General features: G+C 41.3%; 2 protein-coding genes across 2 annotated transcripts; both read left to right on the forward strand.

The window, feature by feature from the left end:
• The first annotated feature begins 274 nt into the window (after positions 1-274).
• Positions 275-6,259, forward strand: SELENOK (selenoprotein K). Its single transcript, XM_023547620.1, has 4 exons — positions 275-404; positions 3,224-3,314; positions 5,260-5,343; positions 6,169-6,259. Exons 1-4 carry the CDS (start codon positions 386-388, stop codon positions 6,257-6,259), a joined length of 285 nt encoding a protein of 94 aa, XP_023403388.1. The 5' UTR covers positions 275-385.
• A 2,288-nt stretch (positions 6,260-8,547) lies between these two features.
• Positions 8,548-23,889, forward strand: ACTR8 (actin related protein 8). The gene is made up of 13 exons (XM_003410052.4): positions 8,548-8,765; positions 12,343-12,513; positions 14,009-14,119; positions 14,716-14,820; positions 15,105-15,278; positions 15,938-16,031; positions 16,254-16,386; positions 17,617-17,770; positions 18,550-18,645; positions 19,122-19,262; positions 20,315-20,579; positions 21,402-21,565; positions 22,382-23,889. Exons 1-13 carry the CDS (start codon positions 8,643-8,645, stop codon positions 22,523-22,525), a joined length of 1,875 nt encoding a protein of 624 aa, XP_003410100.1. The 5' UTR covers positions 8,548-8,642; the 3' UTR covers positions 22,526-23,889.
• Positions 23,890-27,103: the final 3,214 nt, after the last annotated feature.

The raw sequence follows: 27,103 nt of genomic DNA on the forward strand, positions 1-27,103 counted from the left end.
TGCCTGACTCCGACTCTGGGCTTATCAAACAACTAAAACGCTGCTTCTCCTCACAGGGCTGTGCAAACTAGCGCCCCAAGTTAAAAAAAAAAAAAAAAAGCAGTGAGCAAGTGGCGCACTTACAAAACGACATCCAACCGTCACATCCGGTCACACCTGCCCGGCTGAACCCACACTCCCATAAGTCGCCGGCGTGACGAGGCGAAACATCTGTAGGGGGCGTGTCCCTCCCGGCAGCCAATGGGCTCTGCCCGCCTTATGCCTCCGTCAGCGTTTTGTCTAATCGTTGCCTGTGACGTTCCGGGGGAGGAGCGCGGAGGTAGATACGGAAGCCGAGCGGGGCCTAGAGCCACAGTCGCTCCGGGAGCGGGGAACCGGAGGAAAGATGGTTTACATCTCGAATGGTAAGTTCGAGGAGCTGCAGGAGCGACCGTTGACATGGGAGGCCGGGATCCGGGTTCCCTCCACCCTCGCCCACTGGGCCCAACACCCGTTCCGGCTTTCTCGGGCTTTGCGCCCTGGGTGGGCCGGATGCGAAGCCACCTGGGCCTGCGGCCGGTCAGCTGGCAGTCCGCGAGCCCGCGGGTAGGTTCAGCGGCCTCCAGAGTGATGACGGCGGCCTAAAGCTGAGCGTTGCCACCCAGGCGAGGGTCTAGCGAAAACTGATGCTCTTCTAGGACGCCCGCGTTCGAAACTAGTAATGACAACTAAATTAACACCATTTACCTAGCGCTTCTGGTTCGGACACAGCTTTGGCGCTCTTTGCTTACCAACTCGTGTAGTCGTTACAACAGCTCCGTTCAGTTGGTATTTTTATTATACCCGTTTTACGGGTTGAGAAACTGAGGCGCAGAGAGATTAAATAGTTTTTCTAGGGTCGCAGATGGAGTTAATGACACAGTCGAGATTCAAACCTAGGTAGGCTGGCTTTAGAGTCCTTGCTGTTATCTACTGTACTGTATACTATACTGAAACGTGTACAAAGATAGAGCTGAACTAGGATGAGAATTAGATGGAAGAATTTAAATGGAGCTTATCCCAGGAGAGGGTAGGTGGTCAGTCATACATGTATGCAACTTTTTGCCCTAAATTTTAAGGGGCACAGGAAGAAGCATCATTCCTTTTATCAGCAAGCTCATTATTCCCAGCATAGAGAATCGGAGAGAGAGTTAATTCTGCTGTTTCGCAAGGAAAATGCCTGGAAACGAATACCACAACATGACTGGGTCAAACCAATGCCGGAACTGCCTCACCACCTGTTTCAAAACCAAAAAACCAAACCCAGTGCCGTCCAGTCGGTCGATTTCGACTCATAGCGACCCTATAGGACAGAGTAGAACTGCCCCATTGAGTTTCCAAGGAGCGCCTGGTGGATTCGAACTGCCAACCCTTTGGTCAGCAGCCGTAGCATTTAACCATTATGCCACCAGGGTTTCAAGTGGATTTCCTTGGTTCAGTTTTAACAAGTAGTTCTTGGGTCACTGGAACTAGGTCCTGGTTCTGTTTGAATCATCTCTTTATCCCCAGAGATGATTCAAACAGAAAGATGATTGCGTAAGCTATTCAGTTAAGGAGACTTCTCTCTTGAGTGCTTTGCTTTTCTTTGCTCTTCAGCACCTCCTTGCACTCTCACCTCGTCATCTTACACTTAGAAAGCTTTAAAGAAAAGTGTCAAAGTTTTAATGTGGTTTTGGGTACTTGCAGACTTCAGATTGTGCTGCTGCTTTTGTGGTGGAGGCTGACTGTCAGCTTGTATTTAGCCATTACGAAGTAATTTTTTTCATATGTAGTGTCTTATTATGTATCCATTGTTGGATTTGTTCCACATAAATGTCCTGTTAGGACCTTTTATCTCGACTTTTACGGCTCAGAAATGTTTATCGTATTAAGTACTATATCCGCTGTTGCGAAGACGTTGGGGGTGGTGGTGGTCTGCCTTCAGGAGCTGGGGGAAAGTGCAAAAAGCAGGATAGAATGATGCAAGTGTATACAATAGATTCTTAAGGTTGGAAGTTTGAGTCCATGCAGAGGTGCCTCAGAAGAAAGACCTGTCTACAGCCAAAAAAGTCAGCCATTGAAAACCCTGTGGAGCACAGTTCTACTCTCACACATGAGTCGAGTCAATTCAAAGGCAAATTTTTTTTTTAGCGTCACAAAGAATTGATGGTTTGTGATTATATCCATTTGTTTAGATAGAAGAACTGTATTTGCACTTCATAATTGACAAAACATTTCTGTTATGGTCCAAATGATTTTTTTTTCAACAATCTTATATGATGGCAAATCCTGGCATCATTTCTCACAGAGAAGGAATTATGTCACATCACTCTAAAGAAGCAGAGCTAGCAAGTAGCAAAACCAAGCCTGCCACCCATGTTCTTCTGACTTTTCAGTGTGTAGTCCCTTGTTCTCAGTAGCTCTGTGAGAGCTGAGGTCTAAATGGATACCTGAAAGTGAGCTGGCTGAGGAAAGAGAACAAGTTCAACAGGAGGGGGTAGTGGAAATGAATATGGTGAAGTCCTTGAGATAACAGAAAGGAGAGGTAGTTGACAGACAGCTGTTCTTCCCCCAGAGTATTCTGACTTCTTGATTTGCACGGCTGGAACTCTAGAGTACTAACTGTTCCTGCTTGGTTTCTGTGATTGCAGATGTTTTAAAAATAGATCCAGGTTTGATTAAAGTAAAGCTGGTGTCTGTAATTAGAACTAAGAGAATCCTGTTTTAGAAAACAGTGATCATTTTATGAAGAACAAGCCAAATTCTCCTCAGTACTTAGAGTACACAGATTCTTTGATTTACAAAAGTTTTGTAATAATTGATTCTAAAAGCTTGTAAAAGTAGGTATAAACAATCTTTTTTATATTGGCAAGAGACTTTGCCAAGTGGAAAGAAATCCTTTGAACACATTTAGGAAAGTGGAGGTGGTGTGGATATTCCATTAGATTTACCCATCCCATTTGTTTCCTCAGAATACTTGAAGTCACCCTCCAAAATTACAAACTATAAGTAGCCATTTGACATATTAAGGGAATGACCCCTAGATTCTGTAGCTTTACTTCTCTGAACCTTTCTTTAGAATGTGTACATAGTAGGCCTCTCCTTGTGTTGACCATTTGGAACAGGAAACAAGTTGAAACCTGAGTCTGTGATTGTTACCTGCCTAATTAAATGTAATGCATCTGTGGCAGGGGTTTGTGGCACTAACTGAATTTCCTTATTTCAGGACAAGTGTTGGATAGCCGAAGTCAGTCCCCTTGGAGATTATCTTTCATAACAGATTTCTTCTGGGGAATAGCCGAGTTTGTGGTTTTGTTGTAAGTATAATAGCGCCCTTAATAGCCCTAATATTTAAGTGACAGGTGTGCATTAGATACTTTATGTCGTGTGTCTCACCTTTCCTAAGACCGCTTTCACTTGTAGTACTTTCTGTTTTTATTAATAGCTTTACTAAGGGAAATTAAGACTTGAATAGTGGTAAAGCTTATGATTATATGTTAGTTGGTAGCTTGATCTTGCTTTAGCTCTGATGGTGACCATTTCAATCTGCAGCCGTGGAACCAGGCTGCCCATTCTGTTGCCAAATAACTACTTTTTTCACTAACCTGTGTGTGTGCATATAGCTTTTATTCCATATTATGCAAGAAGTAGATAAAAGGTCCCTGGATGGTGCAAATTGTTTGTACTTGACCACTAACCAAAAGTTTGGAGGTTTGAATCCACCTGGTGGTGCCATGGAAGAAAGGCCTGGTGATCTGCTTTCCTAAGATTACAGCCGTTGAAAACCCCCTTGGGCACAGCTCTAATCTGAAACACAGGGAGTGGCCATGGGATTGGCTGGCAATGGGTTTCAAGTAAACAAAGGGAGAGGAATTATACCTTGATTTACAAAGCTTCTACATAGTGAGCTTTTTTTTAAATCAAAGGTTAGAGTCGATGACAGAGGAGACAGAAATTTAAACTTGACCATAATTTCAGATAGTTCTTAGTTAATGCATTTTTTTGGTCTTTCACAAATGCTGTTTGTTTTATGAAAATTGTTCATCAGCTACTGTTGTTGGATGCCATCAAGTCGATTTCAACTCAGTGATCCCATTTGACAGAATAGAACCAGAAAGCAGAGTTTATAGACTGTAATCTTTACGGAAGCAAATCGCCAGGCCTTTTCCCCTTTGGGCAGCTGGGTGGGGTTCGAACCACCAACCTTTCCAGTTTGCTGCCAAACGCTTAACCATTTTAACCATTGTGCTACCAGGGCTCCATCAACTAGCAAGTCTTAATTCTCCTAAGTGTAATGATGTAGCTGAGTGTCCCCTATGTATAGAGAACTTCAGGGATGCATAGCTGAGAGGGGCGGTCCCTTCCTTCAGTGACTTTAAGATCAGTAAATGCCTTCATGTTACATTTGGCATTGGGGTGGGTATGACTGTGGAGGTGGACATGAGAGGAAGTTATTCCAGGTGGAAGAAAGTACATGAAGGACGGTATAAAAGTTAGACTTTCAGGTAGGAAGGTGGGGACTGGGGGTGCATGGGTAGTATTAGGCTTCAGATGTCAGGCTATGATGTTTACACTTAATTTGATTGTAGCTGTGGTTTAGAAAGAGTAATCTGATGACAGCATATGTCATAAATTAGAAGGGGTAGAATGTAAAACGGAAGAGATGGTTCCATAGAAATATATAGCAGAGGACAAGAAAGGACCTAAGTTCATTACCAAGTACAAAACTTCTTTAAAATCTCTTAGAAATTTTACCTATTCCATGTTGTTTATTAAAACTGTTTCATGTTAGTTAAATCCTTCTCCCTCCACAAATAAGGAAAATTCTATTTAAATGGATCCCCAGAAGTCCCGTACCTCCGGCGTACCACCCTAGGCCTCTCCGTCCCCAAGTTAACGTTAGGTTAGAGTATTGGCAGGGGAAATGTGGCGGCCATGAACGTGAGATTCTGCAAAAACAGCCTTTAGAACCTGACAGCTGATTTAGAGTGGAGGAAAGAAGTTGAAGATGACTTAGGTTTCCGGCTCTGTCAAGGAGTTATTAGCAAATAAGAAAAGCAAGGAAGGGTGAATTTGGCACAGAACATAGCACATCCTCTTTTAGACATGTGCTTGCACTTGGTGGCAGTGTCCAGCTGGCTGTGAGAAATGTGGGCTTAGAGTCATCCTCTCACGGAGAGGATAGTTGAAGCCTTAGAAATATATGTGGTTATGTTGTTGAAAGTGGGAGGTTCCTCCATTGTTTTCTGCCCCTTGTTTCAGTTTCAAAACTCTGCTTCAGCAAGATGTGAAGAAAAGAGGCGGCTACGGAAGCTCATCTGATTCCAGATACGATGATGGAAGAGGGTATAGCTTGTTTTTTTTTTTTTTTTTTTTTATTTAATAGATATTTTTACTTTCTGTGGTATATTTTAATTAAACTAAACCAAAAAAACCAAACCCAGTGCTATTGAGTCAATTCTGACTCATAGTGACCCTATAAGACAGAGTAGAACTGCCCCATGGAGTTTCCAAGTTGTGCCTGGCGGATTCGAACTGCTGACCCTTTGGTTAGCAGCCGTAACACTTAACCACTACACCACCAGGGTTTCCTTAATTAAACTACGTATTGTATATAGTTAGTCTTACGGAAATCAGAAGTTTAAATCCTATTTCATAAAACGAGTACATTAAGTTAAAAGTCAAGTTGCTGCTGATGTGATAATCAGAGTTAACCTGGCAAAGTCGAATGTGCATCAGGTATCCTATAGGAAAAGTCTAAATGAGAGGATGAAAGCTGGTAGCCAACGTTAAAATCTGGAGGTTTCTCTTCAGAACCTAGATTTTTAGTTTCTATTGAAAAACTTGGAAGATCAGGCAACACTGTGCTAGGCTTGTGTTTCCACATGGCAAAAATCAGCTGAAACTGAGTTCCAGTTAGACATTTACAGGAGGTGCTCTTCAATTCATCACAATCTTTGCTGAACTCACTTTCCTCGTGTACATTATGGGTCTGATCCCTATAAGTATTTGAATTTATGACTTCTAACCTAAACAGTAGTTCCTGTTGTAAGTAATGTTTTAGGGTGCCGTTCTGGGTATTGAAAAAGAAAAGGGCCTATATGAGTGTTTAAACGGAACCAATTGAAGTTTGTCTACCAAACAGTAGATATTAACTTTTCCATTTATTAGGCCACCTGGAAACCCTCCCCGAAGAATGGGCAGAATCAATCATCTGCGTGGCCCTAGCCCTCCTCCAATGGCTGGTGGATGAGGAAGGTAACTTAAAATATGAAATTATTTCGCAAGCGTTTTGTTTTGAAAATGCTTCCTTAGGAAGGTTTTCTTTAAGAAGTCAGAAGTTGCCTAGCATTTTGTAATTACACAGACATCATTATTTGAAAAACTCTTAAATCATAATCCTTGTAAAATTTACTGGCTTTTATTATTAAAATGTCTTTTGAAAAATGGCTTTTTAACATTTAATGATTGTTGGATTCTTTTCAAAATGATCCAAAGTAATAACTAACAACTTTTTCCTTTAGGTAAACGTCTGCTCTAAGTAGCAGACAACTGGACGTGCACATTCATAGCAGAAGGAAACCATCAAGAAGTGGAGTGCTGATCGCCCTGGACAAGTAGATGAATGTGTATGTCTAAACAAAGACTGCTCTGTGTCCCCACAGACGGATGAGGCTGTGCTGGGAATTCCCTCTGCAGGGATCTGGCATGGCTGACATGCAGTTCCATAAATGCACATGTTTGTCTCATTATCTTTTTGTATAGTTTATTAAAGTATTAATATAGTTTTAATAAGTAAATATTTTTAGGTTGTAAACTGGCTCCTCATCTTTATATAATTAAAACACAAAAAATCTGAATCTGAAGAAAATAAAAGTCTGTGTACTCAGTACTGCTAGTGTCTCCTTTTTCAGTTTCTGAAATAATGTTCATTGTTAATTTGCTCTCATTTATAAATACATTGTATTTATTTTTTGTGTGCATATAGTATTTGCTCTTGAAATCATTTTTATTTTGAAACATTTTTGTCCCATAAACCTGATGTGTTGGATCTGCTATATAGATGTAATTATCAGGGTATTTATTAACAGAGCCATAACCAACAAACTAAGCTACAGAATGAAGATACGCTAGGTACTATAAAATACTGGGCTTCAAATATGAATTCTAAACCATTGCTTAAGATAGTGCCTGTTAGCGTTAAACCCCATCTGAATGCTAGTCACTTGCATATTCTTCCACTGGAATGGAAGCTCCATGAGGCTAGGGATTTTGTCTTGTTTACCCTGGTACTTTGAATAGTATCTAGTCATAATAGTCACTGAAATATGTACTGGAAAAATTAATGATACCAGTAGTCCTACTTCTAGTGTTTAACAGGCTTTGAAACCAAAATTTTCAAGTAGAAACCTTTTTATATCCCATTACCAGCATTTATTCAAACCTGCTATTTGCCAGAAAATGGGGGTGCCATGGCATAAGACACTGGTCTTCAAAGATTAAGAAACAAGCAATTATAACACAAGTTTTACATAAGGATTATGATAATAGCAACAGTTTATGATTCTGTCAGATATTTTATCTTTTGTATATTTTTAATTCTGATACACCTAGTTAGGTAGACGATATCTATGTTATACAGGTAAGTGTAAGGGCTCAGGAAAGCTTAGTAACAACCTAGATTGTATGGCTAGTGAATGGCAAAGTCATTCTGTCAAATCTTCAACGTTATGCTGTAGTAAGAGACCATGGCAGAGTCTTAGTGGATGGTGGCTCAGTGTTATTGATGGCTGCCTTGTGCAATCCGCACCTTCCCAGGGTGACTGCTGCTGGACTTATCCCTCAAGGCTTAACCCAGAGCTCCCAGCTACATTTGCATCCAGTGAAGTGGATGAATCCAGATGCGTTTTAGACAATACAGGACTTGCTGATGGATTGGAGGTAGAGAAGGAGGAAAAGTGAAGAATCAGATTAACCTTTACTGAGATAGTGAAAATGGGAGCAGTGTTTTTTTTTTTTTTTGGATGGGGGAGGGCAGGAATCAAGAGTTGTATTTCGAACGTATTTAAGATTGCAATGCCTTGTAGAAATCCAAGCAGACACCAAATCAGCAGTTGGTTATAAGTTGAGATCTCAGGGAGAAGTTCAAACTGGAAATACATATTTGGGAGTCATTTTCATATTTAAAGCTATATGAGACTGGATAAAGTCTCCCAAGAAGTGTGTGGAGAAGAGACCTAGCCCCAAAAGAATCCCAGCGTCAGAGGCTGGACTGAGGAAGCACGACTCAGTGAGGCATGAGAATAAGGAGTATGTATGGTGTCTGGGAAGCCAGGGGAAGAGACAGGTGTGACAACCAAATGAGACAACGCAGGCCCACGGTAAGCCGCTCCAAAAATAAGAAAGTTAACATGTATATCACGTTGCAGGTGTCGCACCAACATCCACGCAATGGACACCCCGTCCCCGCCCCCTCTTTCCCTGGCAGCCCCGCCCATCCCAATTTCCCGGAATGCTCTGGGGCAACTCCAGCAGCGGCCATTTTGACTTTGGGCGGCCGGCACGGAGGCTGCGCGTGCGCGGTAGCCCTTCCGCCCTGGGGGTCCCGGCGGCGGCGGCCCTGAGGGAGGAGGTTGGTGGCCACAATGACCCAAGCAGAGAAGGGAGACACGGAAAACGGGAAGGAGAAGGGCGGGGAGAAGGAGAAGGAGCAGCGCGGTGTGAAGCGGCCCATCGTGCCCGCGCTGGTGCCGGAGTCGCTGCAGGAGGTGAGGCGCCGGGGGCGGGCTAGGGGGGGGATGCCGAGCTCGGCGGGGACGGGGGAGGCGTGGTGACCGTCGGAAAGGGCTCAGGTACCTGTTCTCCTGACCTCAACCCTGGCGAGTGGTGCGAGGGGCCCTTCCCCCCCGGATAGTTTCGCGCCGGGGCGCTGAGGGCGAAGAAGCGCGGCGCGCGTCGGGGAGGGTGAGGTCGCCGCCGGGCGGCGCTCCGACCGCCTGTCCCCACTCTGGCTTGTGAGCTCGGCAAGGGCTTCACCCCTGAGCAGGACCTTTCGCCTCCATTAAACGAGGACATTGCTATCCCCTGCCTCCCACTTTAGCCCTGGTGGCGTGATGGCTAAGACTTCGGCTGCTAAGGAAGAGGTCGGCAGTTGGAATCTACCAGGCGCTCCTTGGAAACCCTGGAGGGCAGTTCTGCTCTGCCCTGTAGGGTCTCTGTGAGTTGGAATCGACTCGACGGCAACGGGTTTTTGTTGTTGTTGTTAACCTCCCAAGGTGCTGTGAGGATTAAAAGAAGATCGCTGCTAAAGTTTTGCTCGGGAACGTACTGGGGGCATCAGCAGATACTTGTTAAGGGATATTTAGAGACTCGGGTTTTTCCTTTGTTAAAAAAAGTCATTTCAAGTGTAAGAACAAGCAAAAGGCAGTCATTTGTCTAAATAAACGTTAAGAGCGTGTGTGTCAAAAAATAGAATAAGATTAAGTCAGATAGCCAGGAGAGCTCAGAGTTGGGGATAGGGTGACATATACAGACCATGGTGTGGAATGGGCTTGTGCGGAGGGCTGTACAGAGGTCCTGGTTACACACAGCAGTTACCCTCCAAGCCCTAGTAGTAGTCAGGGACTGTTTTTTCAAAGGTTGTAATATCTGAACTGAGACCAGGATAATTAGGATTTAGCCAGAGAGAGGGGGGAATCTCAGGGAGCAAGAACAGCGTGGAAGAGACCTGGGAACAAGAGAGAATGTGAAGTGTTGGAGGTACACAGTGTATCAGGACCTCTGGAACTGAGGAAGAGGAGCGAGCAGGAGATGAGACTGGAGATTCTAGCAGGGGTCCTATCATATCATGAGGGCCACATAAGCCAAAGCTTGGACTCTCCTGAACGCAGTGGAGACCCTTGGAAGACTTCACCATATTAAGGGCTAGCATTACTGAATGCTTACTGTGGGCAGGCTCTGAGCTACGTGATTAACTTATTTAATTCTCACAATAAGTATGAGGTAGAACTTCATCCAGATCGAGGAAGTGGCGCAGCCTGGATTTGAAGCCAGATCTGTGAATGTGGAGCCTGGGCCCTTAACCACTAGAGCAATGTTTTTTTAACTTCAGACACTTTAAAACACTGGTTTTTTCAAATGGCAGCTGTACTGTGATTTGCTTAATAGCTATTTAACAGAATCTTGTTTTTGTTTAATGTATTTTGTTGTTGAGAATGTACACAGCAAAACGGACACCAATTCACCTGTTTTGTGTGTACAATTCAATTATATTCTTCGAGTTGTGCAGCCATTATTACTCTCCTTTTTTGAGTTGTTCCTCTCCATTAACATAAACTCCCTGCCAGCGAAGGTTTCTCTGTAATCTTTCCAGTTGCTGTTGTCATTTTGATCCTATATAGAAATACTTAATCTCATCATAAGCAGTAATATTCAGGAAATGATATGTGGGCTGTTGGCTAGTTTTTTTTTTTTTTTCTAACACACATTAAAATAAATAGGTAATTATTAAAATGTTTGTTCACATACTTTATTTAGCGTATCACATGTATTACCTCAGAGCTTCTGAATCAGTGTGCTGCAGCCTGTGTGCCATTAATGAGGTGCTGGTATCACTGATGGTGGGCAGCCTCATCTGCTGGGCAGAGGTTCTTTCCTTTGTCTGCTCTAGCACAAACAAGGTTGGGAAGTACTGTTGAACACCATGACACAGGAGTGTAATGTCATCATTCAGCCAATGCGTGTGCCATGCACTGGGATGAGCAGTGAGCCAGACTGAAGTGGGCCTTTCTCATGTGAAGTTTGTCTGTTGGGAAGGCAGACAAATCATCGTAAGAGTGATAAGCATCATGAAAAGACAAGAAAGGGTGCTATAAAATTGTATTGCTAGGGGACCACCAAACCTCTTCTAGTGACATTTAACTTTAGACCTGAAGGGTGGAGTAAGATTTTAGCTGGGAGATAGAACATTGCAGGCAAAAGGAATCAAGAAAAATCCAGATTGGGTAGACTGAAGAGACTGAAAAGGAAGTGGTTCTAGAGTGAGGCTAGAGAGGAAGGCGGGGTCTAGATCTTGGAGGGCTCTGGACTTCTTGTTATTGGGAAGCCACTGAAATGTTTTAAAAGGAGGCCAGGGCAGCAGACACAACTGTAGCTCAAGGGCTGGGTGGAGTTGTGGTTCTCAGCAGAGGGATTCCTGTTGTCAGATTGTCAAAGTCCCTTCCTCCAGTCATTCCTCCCAAAACTCTGAGCTCCTCAACAGGTGTATGTAGTAAAGATTCCTCAAGTGTTTCAGGTAATATTCCATGCCCTTGAGAATTACAGAGCTAAGAGAATTGTCTAATAGGAGAGCTTACAGTTACCACTGCACTCCCCTGAATTTGTGCTGTTTTATCAGTCCTTGCTCACTCATCTCCCAAGAATGAATTTTTTAAGAATAGCAACCCAAGGCTGATTGTGAAATGCCGCAAAGTTTTCTGACATAAGGGGCTAGAACTCCGGCTATTTAATCCCAAACTCTTGCCAGATCAGCTAAGTAGCATAGAACCAACAAGGGGAAATGGTATTTTTAAAAACAATGACTAAAATGTATTTCATAAACTCCCTCTAAAGTAGTTGATATATAAAGTCTTACTTTTCAACATTATAAAATAGTAATTCTGTCTTCACATTAATTTCTTCCATGGCCCCTCCTACCACTGATTATCAAACCAGAGTGATCATACTAGTCACCTCAGGAGCTTTTTGAAATGGCAGATTCTTAGGCCCTCTCCCTGGAGATTCTGAGTGGGAAAATTTGTAGTGGATGCTAGGATCTGTTTGTTGTTGTCGTTGTTGTTTTAAGTTTTTAGGTGGTTCAGATTTAAGGATAGGCTTGGCAATTACCACCCTGGACTGTGTGTTCCTTTAGAACCCACGATTTCACAGTGCTCGTTGTCCCCGTGCTGTGATTACTTGCTAATTGTCTTCCTCGGTAAATGGGAAGTTCTCTGATGACAGGGACTTAATCTGCCCTGGTCACCACTGTACCCACAGTGCCTAGCACACAGAAGCTCAATAATTATATATTGATTTGCATGAGATAATTTTGGTCTCTTTCATTTAAAGTATTTGTCAAGCTCTCTGAGTCATACAGAGACACAGAATGAGTTAGCGTCTAGGCAGGTAGTAAGCAGTGATTAGATACCTCTCGAAGAATACCGTTTACTGAATTGTTTTGATACCTTTGAGTTCAGCAGTCATTACAGGAAACTAATTTTTTTTAGTTTAGCTTGTTACTTATATGTTATTTAACTTGTCATCTGCGTATTATTTACTAACTCATGCTCCTGTGTTTTATATTTGTAGCAAATCCAGAGCAACTTCATCGTTGTCATTCATCCAGGTTCAACAACTTTGAGAATTGGTCGAGCCACAGACACACTGCCTGCCAGCATTCCTCACATCATTGCACGAAGACACAAACAACAAGGGCAGCCCCTATACAAGGACAACTGGCTACTAAGGGAGGGACTAAATGTAAGTCAAAAACAGAAGACCTGGAGAGAAAGCCCAAGGTTTTTATCTCTAGGAGGGCTTAGATGCTCAAGTATAGTTGGTAGTCTTGAAATATCTTCAAGCTTTAGTGTGTTTTAAAATAATAACATTCAGTATTATAAAATACCATTTTTAATCTGAGCTAGTGATTATGGATGATTAAAGAATTCATTATAACAAAAGTAAATTCAGTTTTTTAAACCCATCAAATGAATTCAGGGATGGTGGATGTGATCTTTAATGGAAGGTACAGAATTGTCACATATTTAAAATGATACATTTGTGCCTTTATTAACAGACCACTGTATTTTTGTTTTGAGATACTTAGAGTTTAAATTGAGCTCACATTTTCAGCCTGTTAACAGATCTAATTACTACAATAAGCACTCATTACAATCTTATATCAAACCATAATTTAAAGACAAAAACCTGTATTTCCTTGGAGTAAGCATTTCCTTTACCCTGGTTTACAGATGGTAATTATTAGGAACATTTTTCATGAAAGGTGTTAAGTGTGTAGATTGCATCACAGTTCACTTTTAACTCTCAAGTTTTAAATCAAGGATAATTTCAGGAACTTGCAGTTTCTGTAATTCTGATATTAAGCCTTAAGTTTCCTTTTTTTTAACCATGCCTAGCATACTGTATGGAAGTCCAAACAAGAAAGAAAAACAAAAACCTGCTGCTCTTGAGTTGATTCTGACTCTTTTTTGACCCTGTAGGACAGAGTAGAACTGCCCCATGAGGTTTGCAAGGCTGTACGTCTTTAGGGAAGCTGGCTGTTATATCTTTCTCCCATGGAGCAGCTGTGAGTTTGAACCCATAACCTTTCGATTAGCAGCTGAGCCCTTTAACCGCTGTGCCACCAGGGCTGCTTGTATGTAAGTCCAGTAGCTTAAATACCATTTGAGAGTATAAGAGTTTAAAACTCATTATACCTTTGCGTCTTATAATTCTACTTTAGGGAGTAAGTCTTAGAAATAAAATTCAAAACAAATCAACATTTCTACAAAGGTATTTATGAATGCGTTTGCAGTATCACAATAACTGAAATACTTGTTCATTAAACAAAATAAAATCTATGAAGAAAAATGACGCTCTTACAAAATTACAAACATGACAATTACATAGATGTGTGGAAGAGTCTCTGAAATACTTCGAAAATATAAAGACTCAGAATTGACTTGGTGGCAACTAACAATAACATAAGCTTTGATTAGTGCTATGACTTTTTTTAGTCAACTAAAAGGTTATAGATTTTTGCAAATAGTTGGGTTTATGGCAAGAGTTCCTTTTTTACTTCTTTATAAAGAATAAAAACATTATATGGTATTCTTAATACACATGACAGAAGAATAAGGAAATGCTGCTTACTGACGAAGCATTTCCTGTTGATGGGTTACATTAGTAGTTTGCCAAGTTGCTTTCTCTTTTTACTAAATCCTTTACACCAGTCACCTTTTTTCTTTCTTCCCAGAAACCTGAAAGTAATGAACAAAGACAAAATGGTCTTAAAATGGTGGATCAAGCCATATGGTCTAAAAAGATGTCAAATGGTACCAGACGGATTCCTGTGACCCCGGAACAGGTTCAGTGTCCGCTCCTTTCAGATTTATTCTTTTACCGCCTCTCTTCTAATGTCATGTACATGATCTCCTATGTCATTATGGAATGCAAAATGGAAGTTCTTTTAAAAAGTAAGAAAAACCATTTAGTCACCTACAGAATACCTAAATCAGTGTCACAAGTACTTTTGCAAACCAGATAATTTATAAGGTGTTCTTAAGGCAGGTTGATGAAAATTTACACTTTACCTGAGAGCCTCATGTAGCTAAGTATACAATTCAAGAATCATGCTGGGAATCTCTGTTCTTACCACGTTCTTCAGTTCAGTACAATAAACAGTACAAGCTTTTAGAAATGAATGTTGTGTATAAATTTGTATCCAACTTTAAACAGCTTATGGTACCAATTTTAGACTGGCTCACAGCCTAGGTGTTAAAATCACAGGAAAAAATCAAGATTGGTTAACATTTTACCAAATATCTTAGATTTATGATTAAAATTTGCCACTGTATCTCATCTGTTAGAGGAGAAAAAGAGACTCTTATACTGGACTGAACCCCCTCCCCCCCCTTTTTTTCTTTCATAAATTCAGAGAATTTTCTGATGCTTTATTTTCAGGCACGATCCTATAACAAGCAGATGCGACCTGCAATTTTAGATCACTGCTCTGGAAATAAGTGGACAAACACATCTCATCACCCTGAGTATTTGGTAGGAGAAGAGGTAGGAAATTTCTTTACAACGAAATGGAAGAAGAGACACCTGATCCTAGTCCTAAAATGCATTTACTTTGCCTGCCAGTTCTCCCTAGTCCTTTGAGGACCAGATGTTCACACTGGCTGCACATGTTCACACTGGCTTCTGAAATGTTAGATACCCCACTCCGAACATTTAGAACACTCAGCAGACGTTGATGATAATTTCTGGCCTTAGATTTTTGGATGTGAATCTTCCGAAAACTCCAAGAGAAGAGGTTTCACGATACACCTCCTCCCCTTCTTTTTTAGGCCTTGTATGTTAATCCATTGGACTGTTATAATATTCACTGGCCCATCAGAAGAGGTCAGTTAAATATTCACCCAGGACCTGGGGGCTCCCTTACGGCTGTTCTGGCAGATATCGAAGTAATATGGTCTCATGCAATACAAAAATACTTGGAAATCCCACTGAAAGATTTAAAGGTGAGCTACAGTTCCCAGTTACTTGGATTATCTTTAAGATTCTTGGTCAGTAAGAGCACACATTAGTGCGTTCTTCATAACATAGTGCCCTTCTTGAAGCATCCACGGCCTTGAGGTGTTGAGGATATCCTTTTTTTTTTTTTCCACTTAATTTCCTTCTGGTGCTTTTTCTTACTCTTTTTGGCTCTCTCTTTCGCTCTTGGCTCCTGCTCTCTCTCTCTCTAGCTCTCTCACCTCGCTCGCTCCCTCTCTTGTTCTCTCTCGCTCTCACTCTCGCTTGCTCTCTCTCACCCGCTCTCGCTCTCTCGCTCGCTCTCGTTCTTTCTCTCTCTCTGTCTCGCTCTTGCTCTGTAATAAGTGGGGGCAAAGCAAAAGTGTAAGAAGGTTATTTATGTTTATGCCTTCTCTCTGGTCCTTATCCAGACACCAGTTGTCTTGTTTTTCATTTCTCAAGTTTTAAATAATTCAGGACTAAAAAAACATAATTTTCTCTTTTATAAAACCCAAAAGGTAGCAGAGAGAGATCAGCTTTTATTCTGAGCCTTTAGCCAAAGATGCTACTCTCGGGGAAAATCTTCTCTGAAGACAAGTGTGGTAAAATTTGTTTTGAATGGAATTGAGTATTAACCCTTTTTTTTTTCTTTTTCCTCACTTTTTAGTATTATAGATGTATCTTGTTAATTCCTGATATCTATAATAAACAGCATGTGAAAGAATTAGTGAATATGATACTGATGAAAATGGGCTTTTCAGGTATGTCTGATATTTCAGTGAAACCTACTTTGAGTGTGTTTTTGTCTTTTTGATGACGGAGTTAAACTAATTCACTGATGTATTTGAATGTTTACTCTGAGAGGGTCAAATCCGCTTAGACCCTTGCCCAGAAAGAAGTTCCTACGCTTCTGACTAGCTGATCGTCTCTTTAAGGATCTTTGCTACTCCCAGCTCATCGTTCCTCTGCCTTTTGTTCTCTAGGGATCGTGGTCCATCAGGAGTCTGTGTGTGCCACCTTTGGAAGTGGCTTGAGCAGCACATGTATTGTAGACGTTGGGGACCAGAAGACAAGCGTGTGCTGTGTGGAGGATGGGGTCTCTCATCGCAACACTCGGTGAGGAATTTGGGAGGAGGCATTCCTCACTCGCTCTCCCCATACAGGCTCTTCAGCTCTTAAAGTGTCACAAGTTAGAAAGAAACTATATGTGCGAAACCATTGCATAGGAAACCACCAAGATTGTCCGAGTGTGAATTCTAGCAAAGCCAAAACAAGTGACTTTTACCTTTCCCGTTGGAACTCTTCAGTAGAAGTTCACATCAGCAATCCTGCAAGTCCTGGTATGTACTGTGTGCTTCCCTCAGAGGACACATACGTGCTCTATGTCTTTTACTGCATTTGGCATAGAGATACCAACCACACAAAGTAAAGCTTTATTTAGGCAAGTCTGACGTCTGAATTCTCTAGCTAGTTAGTGTCTTGAGTGTTTTTCTTGTCACAGTGGCATTCAGTGAGTGACAGATAACTTCATGGTGGCCAAGTCCTTTAATGATGTCATCACCGATACAGGGGTGAGTAAATTAGCTATCAGAAGCAGGCAAGCCCAGCTTAAGGGAGCACACCCAGGTCATCGGCAGCATTTTGTGCCCCTGAGACGTCTCCTTCCTGTCCCCACATTAGATAGTGTATGTCTCCAGGTATAAAACATTTTAAAGAGGACTCAAGCAGTCCATGAGGAAGGCTAGTCTTCTACCTTTCACCCCTAATTACAATGCATTCTAAAACCCCGTGTGAGTTTTTTGATTCATCCATGGTTTCATTTATCTGCTGCCATTGGTTCTTAAGTTGTGGAGAAAACTCTAAGCCTAGTTCTTCTACCACTAGAATAGTCTCCTACCAATAAGATAGTCTAACAGTGGTTTTCCCCGTGTCATGGGCACGTTCAGTTAGTGAGCAGAATTTTCTTTAAGCTTTTCTCCCATAAGTTTGTCTTTTGGTGTCAGTGTCTGCTACCATTAGACGCTAGTGAAGACAGTCAGACAGCTCTTGTATGGTAAACGTATTGACTTGGAAACAATGTGGATTCAGTTGTGAATATTCTGTTTCGTGGATACTTTTTTGCAAACAACATGATCCATTCAACATGCCCCACCACTGGTTTTTGCCAGAGTACCTTTTCTTCCATCCATCAGTTCTGCTCTTTTATCCTTAATCTTTTCTTACAATGACCATTTGTTGAAACCTACCGTGTTTCCTTATGGCTGACTGAGCTCTTGAAACACCTTTTGCACCCTCTTTTTTTTTTAACCAACATATGAACCGTCCACCCTTTTCTCCTAACTCCAGGCTCTGTCTGGCATATGGCGGATCTGATGTGTCAAGATGTTTCTATTGGCTAATGCAGCGAGCTGGGTTCCCATACAGAGAATGCCAGTTAACAAACAAAATGGATTGCCTTCTTCTGCAGCACCTTAAAGAAACTTTTTGTCATTTAGATCAGGTGGGAGCAAAGTCAATATTGCTGATCATTTTTGTTTCCAAGAAAAATTTAAGATACTTAAAAATTTAACAATATTATGTTACCATTTCAAGCCAAGTTGATAAAGCTGTAAGCGGAACCTCTTAAGGAGTAGTGGGAGTTTGTGCTAAGGGCAGAGCACTGAGGATGTGTTTCAGACTCTGGAAAACAGTTTGTTATTTTAGGAAAGAGGGTTTAGCAGGTTTCTCTGTCTTTAGGAGTTTGTGACCTTTCTGGTAAAGGATGAAGATAAATCTTTAGGAATAATGAATGGTAACAGGTGAACATATAGGTACAGACGTTTAATAAAAAGGCAAATTTGGAGCATAGCACATTCTTAGTATTGTGATAGAACAGTGTTTAATTAATGCCATATATGGATTGCTACTTTTTTATACTTTTAAAAATCTTTTTCAAGTAATGTAATTTTCTATACAAAAAAATGAGAAGCATTCAAGGACGTAATATTTCCCAGTTATAGGAGGGAATTTGCTTATTGATTTGGGTTATTGTTTGTATTAGAGTATATTGATAACGAAGGAAACAGAAATGCAGATACCGGAAATTTCAGAAACAGTGAGAAAAGGAATCAAGGTATAACTACACTCTTGTTTTATTACGTTACAGTGGGAGTGGTAGAAAGTTGTAGGGTGCCCTCTTCATAGGAGAGATTTAGATGGTGGAGAGGTTTAACTAAGAGTAATTTGCAGTGTTTCCGTGCACTTTTACTGATTTACCGACTGCATTTTTCCTGGAATCAGGACATCTCTGGGCTGCAGGACCATGAGTTTCAGATTCGACATCCTGATTCCCCAGCCCTGCTTTACCAGTTTCGATTAGGAGATGAGAAACTCCAGGTAATGTTGGGTCTGTACTTCATGGGTAGAAAGAGCCAATCCAGGATCAGTCACTCTGAGAGAATATGCACTGCTGGAACCCACTTGAGGTCAGAATGTCGACTGGTCGGTCGTGTATGACCCACTAAACCAACATTTAAGCAACTCATAGAGTACCAACTAGTACAGAGCTGAGGACCATATTTAATCAGCCACTATGTGATTGCACTATTCTTATTAGGAAATTGTAAAATAGATTGCTAGGCACATGTTTTACATTTGCTTTGAGAGTTCTCTCACATGGTGTCTTATCACCCATTTAATTGGATGGCCCATTGTGCACCAAAGAAAAAATGTTACTCCCAAAAGGGAATGCTGCCCATCTTACTGATAGGATCTGACCTGCCGGTTTTGCTTTTGGAAGAACAAAATTCAGTGGATCCGTTATCTCAAGAGGCAGTATCTTTTGTTCATTGCTCTTGTCCTTTCATGCACAGGCTCCGATGGCTTTGTTCTACCCAGCAACATTTGGAATTGTTGGACAGAAAATGACAAGTTTGCAGCACAGGTCCCAGGGTGATCCTGAGGACCCTCATGATGAACATTATCTCCTGGCCACTCAGAGCAAGCAGGAACAGGTGTGCAGTAATCCTGGGGTGTGCCCTGAGGGAGGAGTTTGCTCAGAATTCACCGATTATTGCTGTCATTGTAATCTTACTCCGTACTAACGGTGATGCTATTTTTAGAACTGTAGATGAAATGGAGTCTAAATTTAAAGTCTAGGTTACAGATTTATTTATTCAGCAGACATTAATCCATTTTTCAGAATATTACTCCACACATTTAAAACATAATTTAACGGAGACACTTCCGTTTAATGCGTATTATTTACGTACCTATAGGACAGAGTAGAACTGCCTGGTAGAGTTTCAAAGGAGCGCCTGGTGGATTTGAAGTGCTGACCTTTTGGTTAGCAGCTGTAGCACTTGATCCCTATGCCACCAGGGTTTCCATTATTTACTTACATTCTATAATTCTGAATATCCAGTAATAAGTAAATTAGTAAAATCTCACCTGTTTTTTAATGTGAAAGGGTTGTGGCTGAGGCAAAGAGCTGAACTCCTTTTTCAGAAACGGTCCCAGTAATAGGATGTTTGATGCATGGGGTACAAATTAAAGTTCTTAGCAGCTAATGAAACAGCAGCAGCTCATGAGAGAGTAAAAGAGGGCTGTTAACTCTTTCTAGTCTTTTTTTTCCTATCCCAGAGGCAAACACAAGGTGGTTAGGTAAGATCTCAAGATGAGGATTCCATAACAGCCACTGGCCCATGAATCCCGGTGAAGTATTCCACTTAAAAACTCAAGGGGGAAAAAAGTCCTTCTACACTCACACTCCAATTTAAAATGCAGCCAATGATAGTAAGGTTTTGAGGCCTACCCTGCCTGCCCGTGCTGGCTTTGGGATTGTCAGAGCACCCTTAACCTTCTGTATACCACCTTTCCTGAGACATCTGGGAGTGAGTACTGGATGGTGGTTTACATACTGTGGTGTATTTCCTCTCTGCACCACAGTAATAGGCTTTCTTTTATAATGGTAGGGTGGCATGGGGGTGGGATCTCGCTAGAGAATATTAGCTTTGTTCTGTCATAGTCACATCATTTACTCGATCATCCTTTTGATCATTTACAGTCTGCAAAAGCTACTGCTGACCGAAAGTCTGCATCCAAACCCATTGGATTTGAAGGGGATCTTCGTGGCCAGTCCTCTGATCTTCCAGAAAGACTCCATTCCCAGGAGGTGGATTTGGGATCCTCCCAGGGAGACTGCCTGATGGCGGGCAATGATTCTGAGGAGGCCCTCACTGCACTGATGTCCAGGAAGACTGCCATCTCACTGTTTGAAGGGAAAGCCCTGGGCCTGGATAAAGCCATCCTTCATAGCATAGACTGCTGTTGTAAGTGCATTTTGAGAGACCAGGCATTAGAACCTAAGCGAATTGCTTCAGACTAGGTTATAGTTGTGCACTGTAGCATAGCCATTCAAAAACTATCAGCACTTAACTTTTGTGCTTTCATTGCCAGGTGTTGGGAATACAGTATTGAGGAAATCACATGGGTTCCTGGGCTCGTTATACATATAACCTAGTGGAAGAGACCAAACTAAGTCCAGTAATCACACACATGTGAAATTAAAACTATGGCAGGTGCTACAAAGCAAATCTAAAGGGTATGGACTGTGAGAGCTTCTACTTGAGAGATTTAATAAGGGATTTTTACTAACTAGGGAGAGGCACGGCAGGTGGGAGGCAGGGAAGGCTTCCTTGAGGAAGAGCCACTTGAGAGAAATTTAAAGGGATTAATTGGGCCCAGCCAGCCACAGATGGTGTAGCCTTCCAAGTAGAGGAAGGAGCCTGTGAAGGGCAGTGTGGTAGGAGGGGCAAAGGCCAGATGGGCTGGTTGCAGAGAGCTGAAGGACACTGATATGAGAATGAGGCTTGAGAAGTCGGTGAGTGTTACTCCACATTGGACTTGGCAGGCCCCTTGGAGACTTGGGTCTTAATCCTACGAGCAGTGAGAATGTGGGCAGGGTAGGGGGAGTTAGGGTAGCGACCTGCTCACATTTCTCTTTTGCAAGGTTATTCTGGCTGCTTGTGGAGGAAGGGTTGGAAGGGGATCCTTGAGAAGGCTGTTGTAGTTGTCCAAGCAAGAGGTGGTGATGACTTAGCTTAGGGTGGTGATGGATATGGAGAAAAACTGGATCGTCATCGTCTTTTCAGCATCTGATGATACCAAAAAGAAGATGTACAGCTCCATCCTGGTGGTAGGAGGTGGCTTGATGTTTCATAAAGCTCAAGAATTCCTGCAGCACAGAATACTCAACAAAATGCCACCTTCATTCAGGAGAATTATTGAAAATGTGGACGTGATTACAAGGCCTAAGGTGTGTTGTTTCACACTGCAAATTAGACTGCATGCAAATGAAACCAGCTTGAATTATTTCTAATTGTAATGTATGTGAACAGAAAATTCGGGGATGCGTGGGCTTGTGTCTAGGGAATTCTTAAAGAGATTGAGGCAAGTGGAAAAATAACTTTTAGCAGGTCATAGATATGGGAGATGTGGTGGAGGAACTGTGGACCAGGCATTGTAGCCCCTGTTGTGCTCTCCAGGCAAGCACACCTAACTTCTGCCTTTGTAAAAGGACCAGGTGGGGCAGGCAGAAGATGGCCTCATGCACTGTCAATCACAACAGCTCCATTTTTCTCTCTTTATATTAAGGATGTACTGCTGGTCCCTGGACCAGATGGTCTTTAAGGACTTTTTTGACTTGAACTATCTTTATGGCTTTTGAAAAGAAATTTAAACTCAGGAATTTAGAAACAGATTGTCTATATTTTATGAAATCTCAGTGGGGATTCTAGAGGAACGTTCTTTCTTGATGGAGGGATCGTGGGACTATATCTGTGCCACTCAAACTTCAGAATAAGCTATTTCCTTACATATGTTCCTGTCTCTAGGTCCTGACTGTTCATGGAATAATTGTCAGAGCAGCATCTTCAGTAATAATGTAAAAATTTATTGTGATTTGAAACAGAGATGTGTGTAGCTTCATGGGTCCTATCTCATGCAGGTTGAAGATCCAGCTTATTGTCTATTGACATGGCAGGTCCCCTCCCCCCCCCCATTTCAAGTAAATGATTACATATACACCTTGTATGGTCTGCTTATGCCGCAAATATCCTTACCTCCTCTTTAGGACATGGATCCCCGGCTGATTGCATGGAAAGGAGGGGCAGTGTTGGCTTGTTTGGATACGACACAGGAACTGTGGATTTATCAGCGAGAATGGCAACGCTTTGGTGTCCGCATGTTACGAGAGCGGGCTGCTTTTGTGTGGTGAGACGGGGAGAAAAAGTCACTGCCGAAAACCAAAAATAAGCCTCATGGTATAAAAGACTCTTATGGAATATGCATATGTTAATTTATTAGCCTAGATGCTTAAGTTTTATGGAAAAGAAATGAAGTTCAACTTTATTTTGAGGACATGACGTTGGTTTGTAATAAGCTGCTTTTGTACTCAGGACAATTGAGAAATGCAAACTTTCCACCCTCCTGCCCCTTTCTCAGGATCTCATAAACACTCCAATGATGTAAAATGTTGCTGTTGAAGAGGTCTTAACATGTTGAAGTCATTTTGTAAGTTGACTTCTAAGTGTCATTAGGCAGTCTCATGCAGCAGAAGGTGTGTGACTTGTGTACCTGGATCAAGAAAAGAACTGTCTGGCTATGCCATTTCCCCCCTTGCCTAATATGGGAGTGAGATTCTAAGGTCATTGGAGTTACTTGTACCCGTAACTTGACTCGTGGCCCCTTGGAATTCCAAGTAGGAAGAAAATTTCCTTTTTTATTTTCATTCTGTTGGAGAACAAAAAAGATTGGACCCATTCATGTCTAGATTTCCTGAAGCAAAGATTTAAGACTGGGCAGATTTTTGTCACCTGACAAGCTCTAGGCTTTGCTTAGGGAAAGAAAACAATTTATTATTTGACCAACACAGGGTAAAAGCTGAAAAGAAAGTCTTGTTTCTTTCCTAAACCCTAATAGAAATGATTTAGGTATAATTTACAGAATTAACTTGTATTATACAAGTTAAACAAATTGACTAAGCTGTAATTAGTACTGACGTAATCATTAAGCCCCCAAATTTTCCTTTACCTGAAGAACCAGGTAGATGCTTTTAGAATTCCTTGTGTTTAGTATGATCATTCAGTTGACCTTAAACTGAGCAAAATGAAACAAAATCTAAATAACAGCTGCTACTACCTTGGCCCAAGCCTTAGCAAGGCCTTTGAGCCCCCAACAGAAGGAGGAGAAGGCACTGTCCTGAATCAGGAGCCAGTCAGAGGGGAGGCATGGGCGAATGTCTGATGCTTGCCACACCACTAGGCATCTGCCTCCACCGTCTCCCGGGGAAGGACGAAAGCAGGAACTGAGAAGAGCTGGAGATAAGAATGGAACATAGAAATAAGAAAGATGGCCAGAAATCCCAGGACAAGGAGAAATGCCGGCACTAGGGCATTTTACGTACATGACAGTGCCCTACATGTCTGCTCGGTAGGTCAGGAACAAAGAAGAGTTCACCAGTATAACAAAATAATTTCAACTTGCTAATGCCATTTGGGATATGTGCCTTCAATTTAAAAACTGTTATGTTTTATGTTTTTTAATTTCTTAGCAAAATAAATTTATACAATGTTGATTTTATTTATGTTTCTGGGCTGTTTCAACATAATTTGCTATTGGCTACCTATGTTCAAAAGTATATTTCTAATAGCTTTTCACATAACAGCATATTGCCCTTATAACTGGTAGATGTTGATTCACAGGAAGTTGGTTTCCAGTCTAAGTTTTGACATAAGCCATGTCCGTCTTTTACCAGCGCTCATAGCACTGTGAAAACTGATCATGACAGATAAGTGAGCTTTACCACATTAAACACATTGCGTCAGCCTTCACTAAGTATCCACTTGTGAAGCTGGACACGGTAAGTTTTCACCCTGTGCTTCTTTATTTGAGTATTTTATGTATAAGATATATATTAGAAGGAGTGCCATGGTCCTTTAAGGCTAATCTGCAAATATAATACATTTTAACAGTTAGCCACCTGTAACTGATCCACATTCCAGAGCAGAGTCAGTATTGCACTGTATGAGAGAGACAATGTAGAAAAATAGACAAAATAGAAAAGTATGTATGCTAATAGAAATAAGTACATTTTTGTGACCTTTGCATTAAGAAAAAGATGCTTTTAGAAAAATAAAAAGTACCTCTATGTTCTGTAACTCAGTGATAGCTTCTGTCTTTCGTTTACGTAAACCATTATGATACCTGATTTATAAAAAGATGAATCACCTGAAGGGGGCTAATTTTCAGTTTAACAAGAATTATTTTTGGTTGAACATGAAAAATTATATCATAACTGAGAAACCCTAAGGACTCTGACAGTGTCCTCTCTTAGGTAGTTTAGATCAAACGTACACATCCAGTCTCCAGGTAATGTATTTGCTGTTCGCGTTAAAAGTCACTTGCAATGAGGGTCAGATAGGACATGAATCTACGTCTGAGAGGGGGCATCCTATGCAAATACGATATAGTGCAAGTGATTACCTGTACACTACGCCATCTGGTCAGCAAATGTGGGTTCAGCTTATTCCCTACTTTGGTTAGCTTAGAAGAATGAAGATTTTTACGTGGAATAGAGGGACCTGAAAAAAAGGACCTGGTGATCTACTTCTAAAAAAATATTGGCCAGTGGAAACCTATTGGTAGCAGAAGAACATTGTCTGATACAGTGTGGGAAGATGAGCTCTAAGTCAGGTTGGAAGGCACTCAGAAGATGACTGGAGAAGATCTACCTCCTGAAAGTAGAGTAGACCTTAATGACATGGATAGAATAAAGCTTTCGGGACTTTCATTTGCTGATGTGGCTTGATTCAAAATGAGAACAGCTGCAAACATCCATTAATAATTGGAATGTGGAATATATGAAGTATGAATGTAGGAAAATGAGAAGTTGTCAAAAAGAATATTTCACTATCCTGAAGAACAGCGCTGTCAGTTACAGGACAATATCCATATACCTAACAAGGAAGACCAGTTAATATGACTATTCAAATTTACCCACCAGCCATTAAGGCCAAAGATGAAGAAATTGAAGGTTTTTACCAACTTCTGCAGTGTGAAATTGATCAAACATGCAAACAAGATTCATTGATAATTACTGGTAATTGGAATACAAAAGTTGGAAATGAAGAAGGATAAGTAGTTGGAAATTATGGCCTTGGTGATAGAAACGATGCCAGAGATCACATGATAGAATTTTGCAAGATGGCGGACCTATTTGTTGGAAATAACTCTTTTTCAACAACAAACAGTAACTGTACTCATGTACCTTTCCAGTTGGAATACACAGGAATCAAATCAACTACATCTGTGGAAAGAGACTTTGGAGAAGCTCAGTATTATCAGTCAGAACAAGGCCGGGGCTGAATGCAGACAGACCATCACTTGCTTGCTCATATACGAGTTCAAATTGAAGCTGATGAAAATTAAAACAAGTGAATGAGAGCCAGAGTACAATCCACCTGAATTTAGAGACCATCTTAAGAATAGATTTGACAGTGAACACCAGTGACTGAAGAACAGATGAGTTGTGGGATGACATCAAGGACATTATACATGAAGAAAGCAAAAGGTCATTAAAAAAAAAAAAAAAAAGACCAAAATGGATGGCAGAAGAGATGCTGAAAGTTGCTCTTGAGCGTCAAATAGCTAAAATGAGTGGAAGAAATGATGAAGTAAAAGAGCTAAACAGAGGATTTCGAAGGACAGCTCCAGAAGACAAAGTAAAGTATTATAATGAAATGTGCAAAGTCCTGGAGATAGAAAACCAAAAGGGAAGAAGAGCATGCTCAACCTTTCTCAAGCTGAAAGAACTGAAGAAAAAAATTCAAGCCTCAAATTACAATATTGAAAGATTCTGTGGGGAAAATATTGAACGTCACAGGAAGCATCAAAAGATGGAAGGAATACAGAGTCACTGTACCAAAAAGAACTGGTTGACATTCAACCGTGTTGATAATAGATTCAGAAGAGGGTGTGGAACGAGTGATACCATTTCTGATGTCAGATAGATCTTGGCTGAAGGCAGAGAATACTAGAAGGATGTTTACCTGTGTTTTATTGACCATGCAAAAGCATTTGATTGTGTGCATCATAACAAGTTATGGATAACATTGTGAAGAATGGGAACTCCAGAACACTTACTCTTGCTCGTGAGGAACCTTACATAGATCAAGAGGCAGCAGTTCAAACAGAACAAGAGGATATTGTGTGGTTTAAAATCAGGAACGGTGTGTGTCAGGGCTGTATCCTTTCAGCATGCTTACTCAATCTGTATGCTGCGTAAATAATCTGAGAAGTTGAACCATGTGATGAACATGGCATTGGGATTGCAGAGACTCCTATACAGCCTGTGATATGTAGATGACACAGCCTTTCTTGCTGAAAACATAGAGGATGTAAAGCGCTTACTGACAAAGATCAAAGACCACAGCCTTCATTATGGACTGCATTTCAACATAAAACAAAAATCCTCACAACTGGACCAATAAGGGACATCAAGATAAACAAATTATTGAAGTTGTCAAGCAAACCAGAACACCAAACCCCTTGCCATAGAGTTGATTGCGAAGTTGTCAGGGATTTCATTTTACTTGGATCCACAATCAACACCCGTGGAAGCAGCAGTCAAGAAATCAAATGACGTGTTGCCTTGGGCAGATCTGCTGCAAAAGACTTCTTTAAAGTGTTAAGCAAAGTCACTTTGAAGACTAAGGTGTGCCTGACCCAAGCCGTGGTATTTTCAGTTGCCTTATTTGCATGTGAAAGCTGGAAAATGAAAAAGGAAGACTGAAGT

This window comes from Loxodonta africana, chromosome 22 (genome assembly GCF_030014295.1).
Source record: "Loxodonta africana isolate mLoxAfr1 chromosome 22, mLoxAfr1.hap2, whole genome shotgun sequence".
Lineage (NCBI taxonomy): Eukaryota > Metazoa > Chordata > Mammalia > Proboscidea > Elephantidae > Loxodonta > Loxodonta africana.

Excerpts from the sequence above, each read along its gene's own strand:
- ACTR8 (XM_003410052.4), top strand. The coding sequence starts at position 8,643 with ATGACCCAAGCAGAGAAGGGAGACACGGAAAACGGGAAGGAGAAGGGC. Across the intron at positions 12,514-14,008 it reads TACTAAGGGAGGGACTAAAT|AAACCTGAAAGTAATGAACA; the intron begins GTAAGTCAAAAA and ends CTTTCTTCCCAG. Across the intron at positions 17,771-18,549 it reads CTTTTTGTCATTTAGATCAG|GACATCTCTGGGCTGCAGGA; the intron begins GTGGGAGCAAAG and ends TCCTGGAATCAG.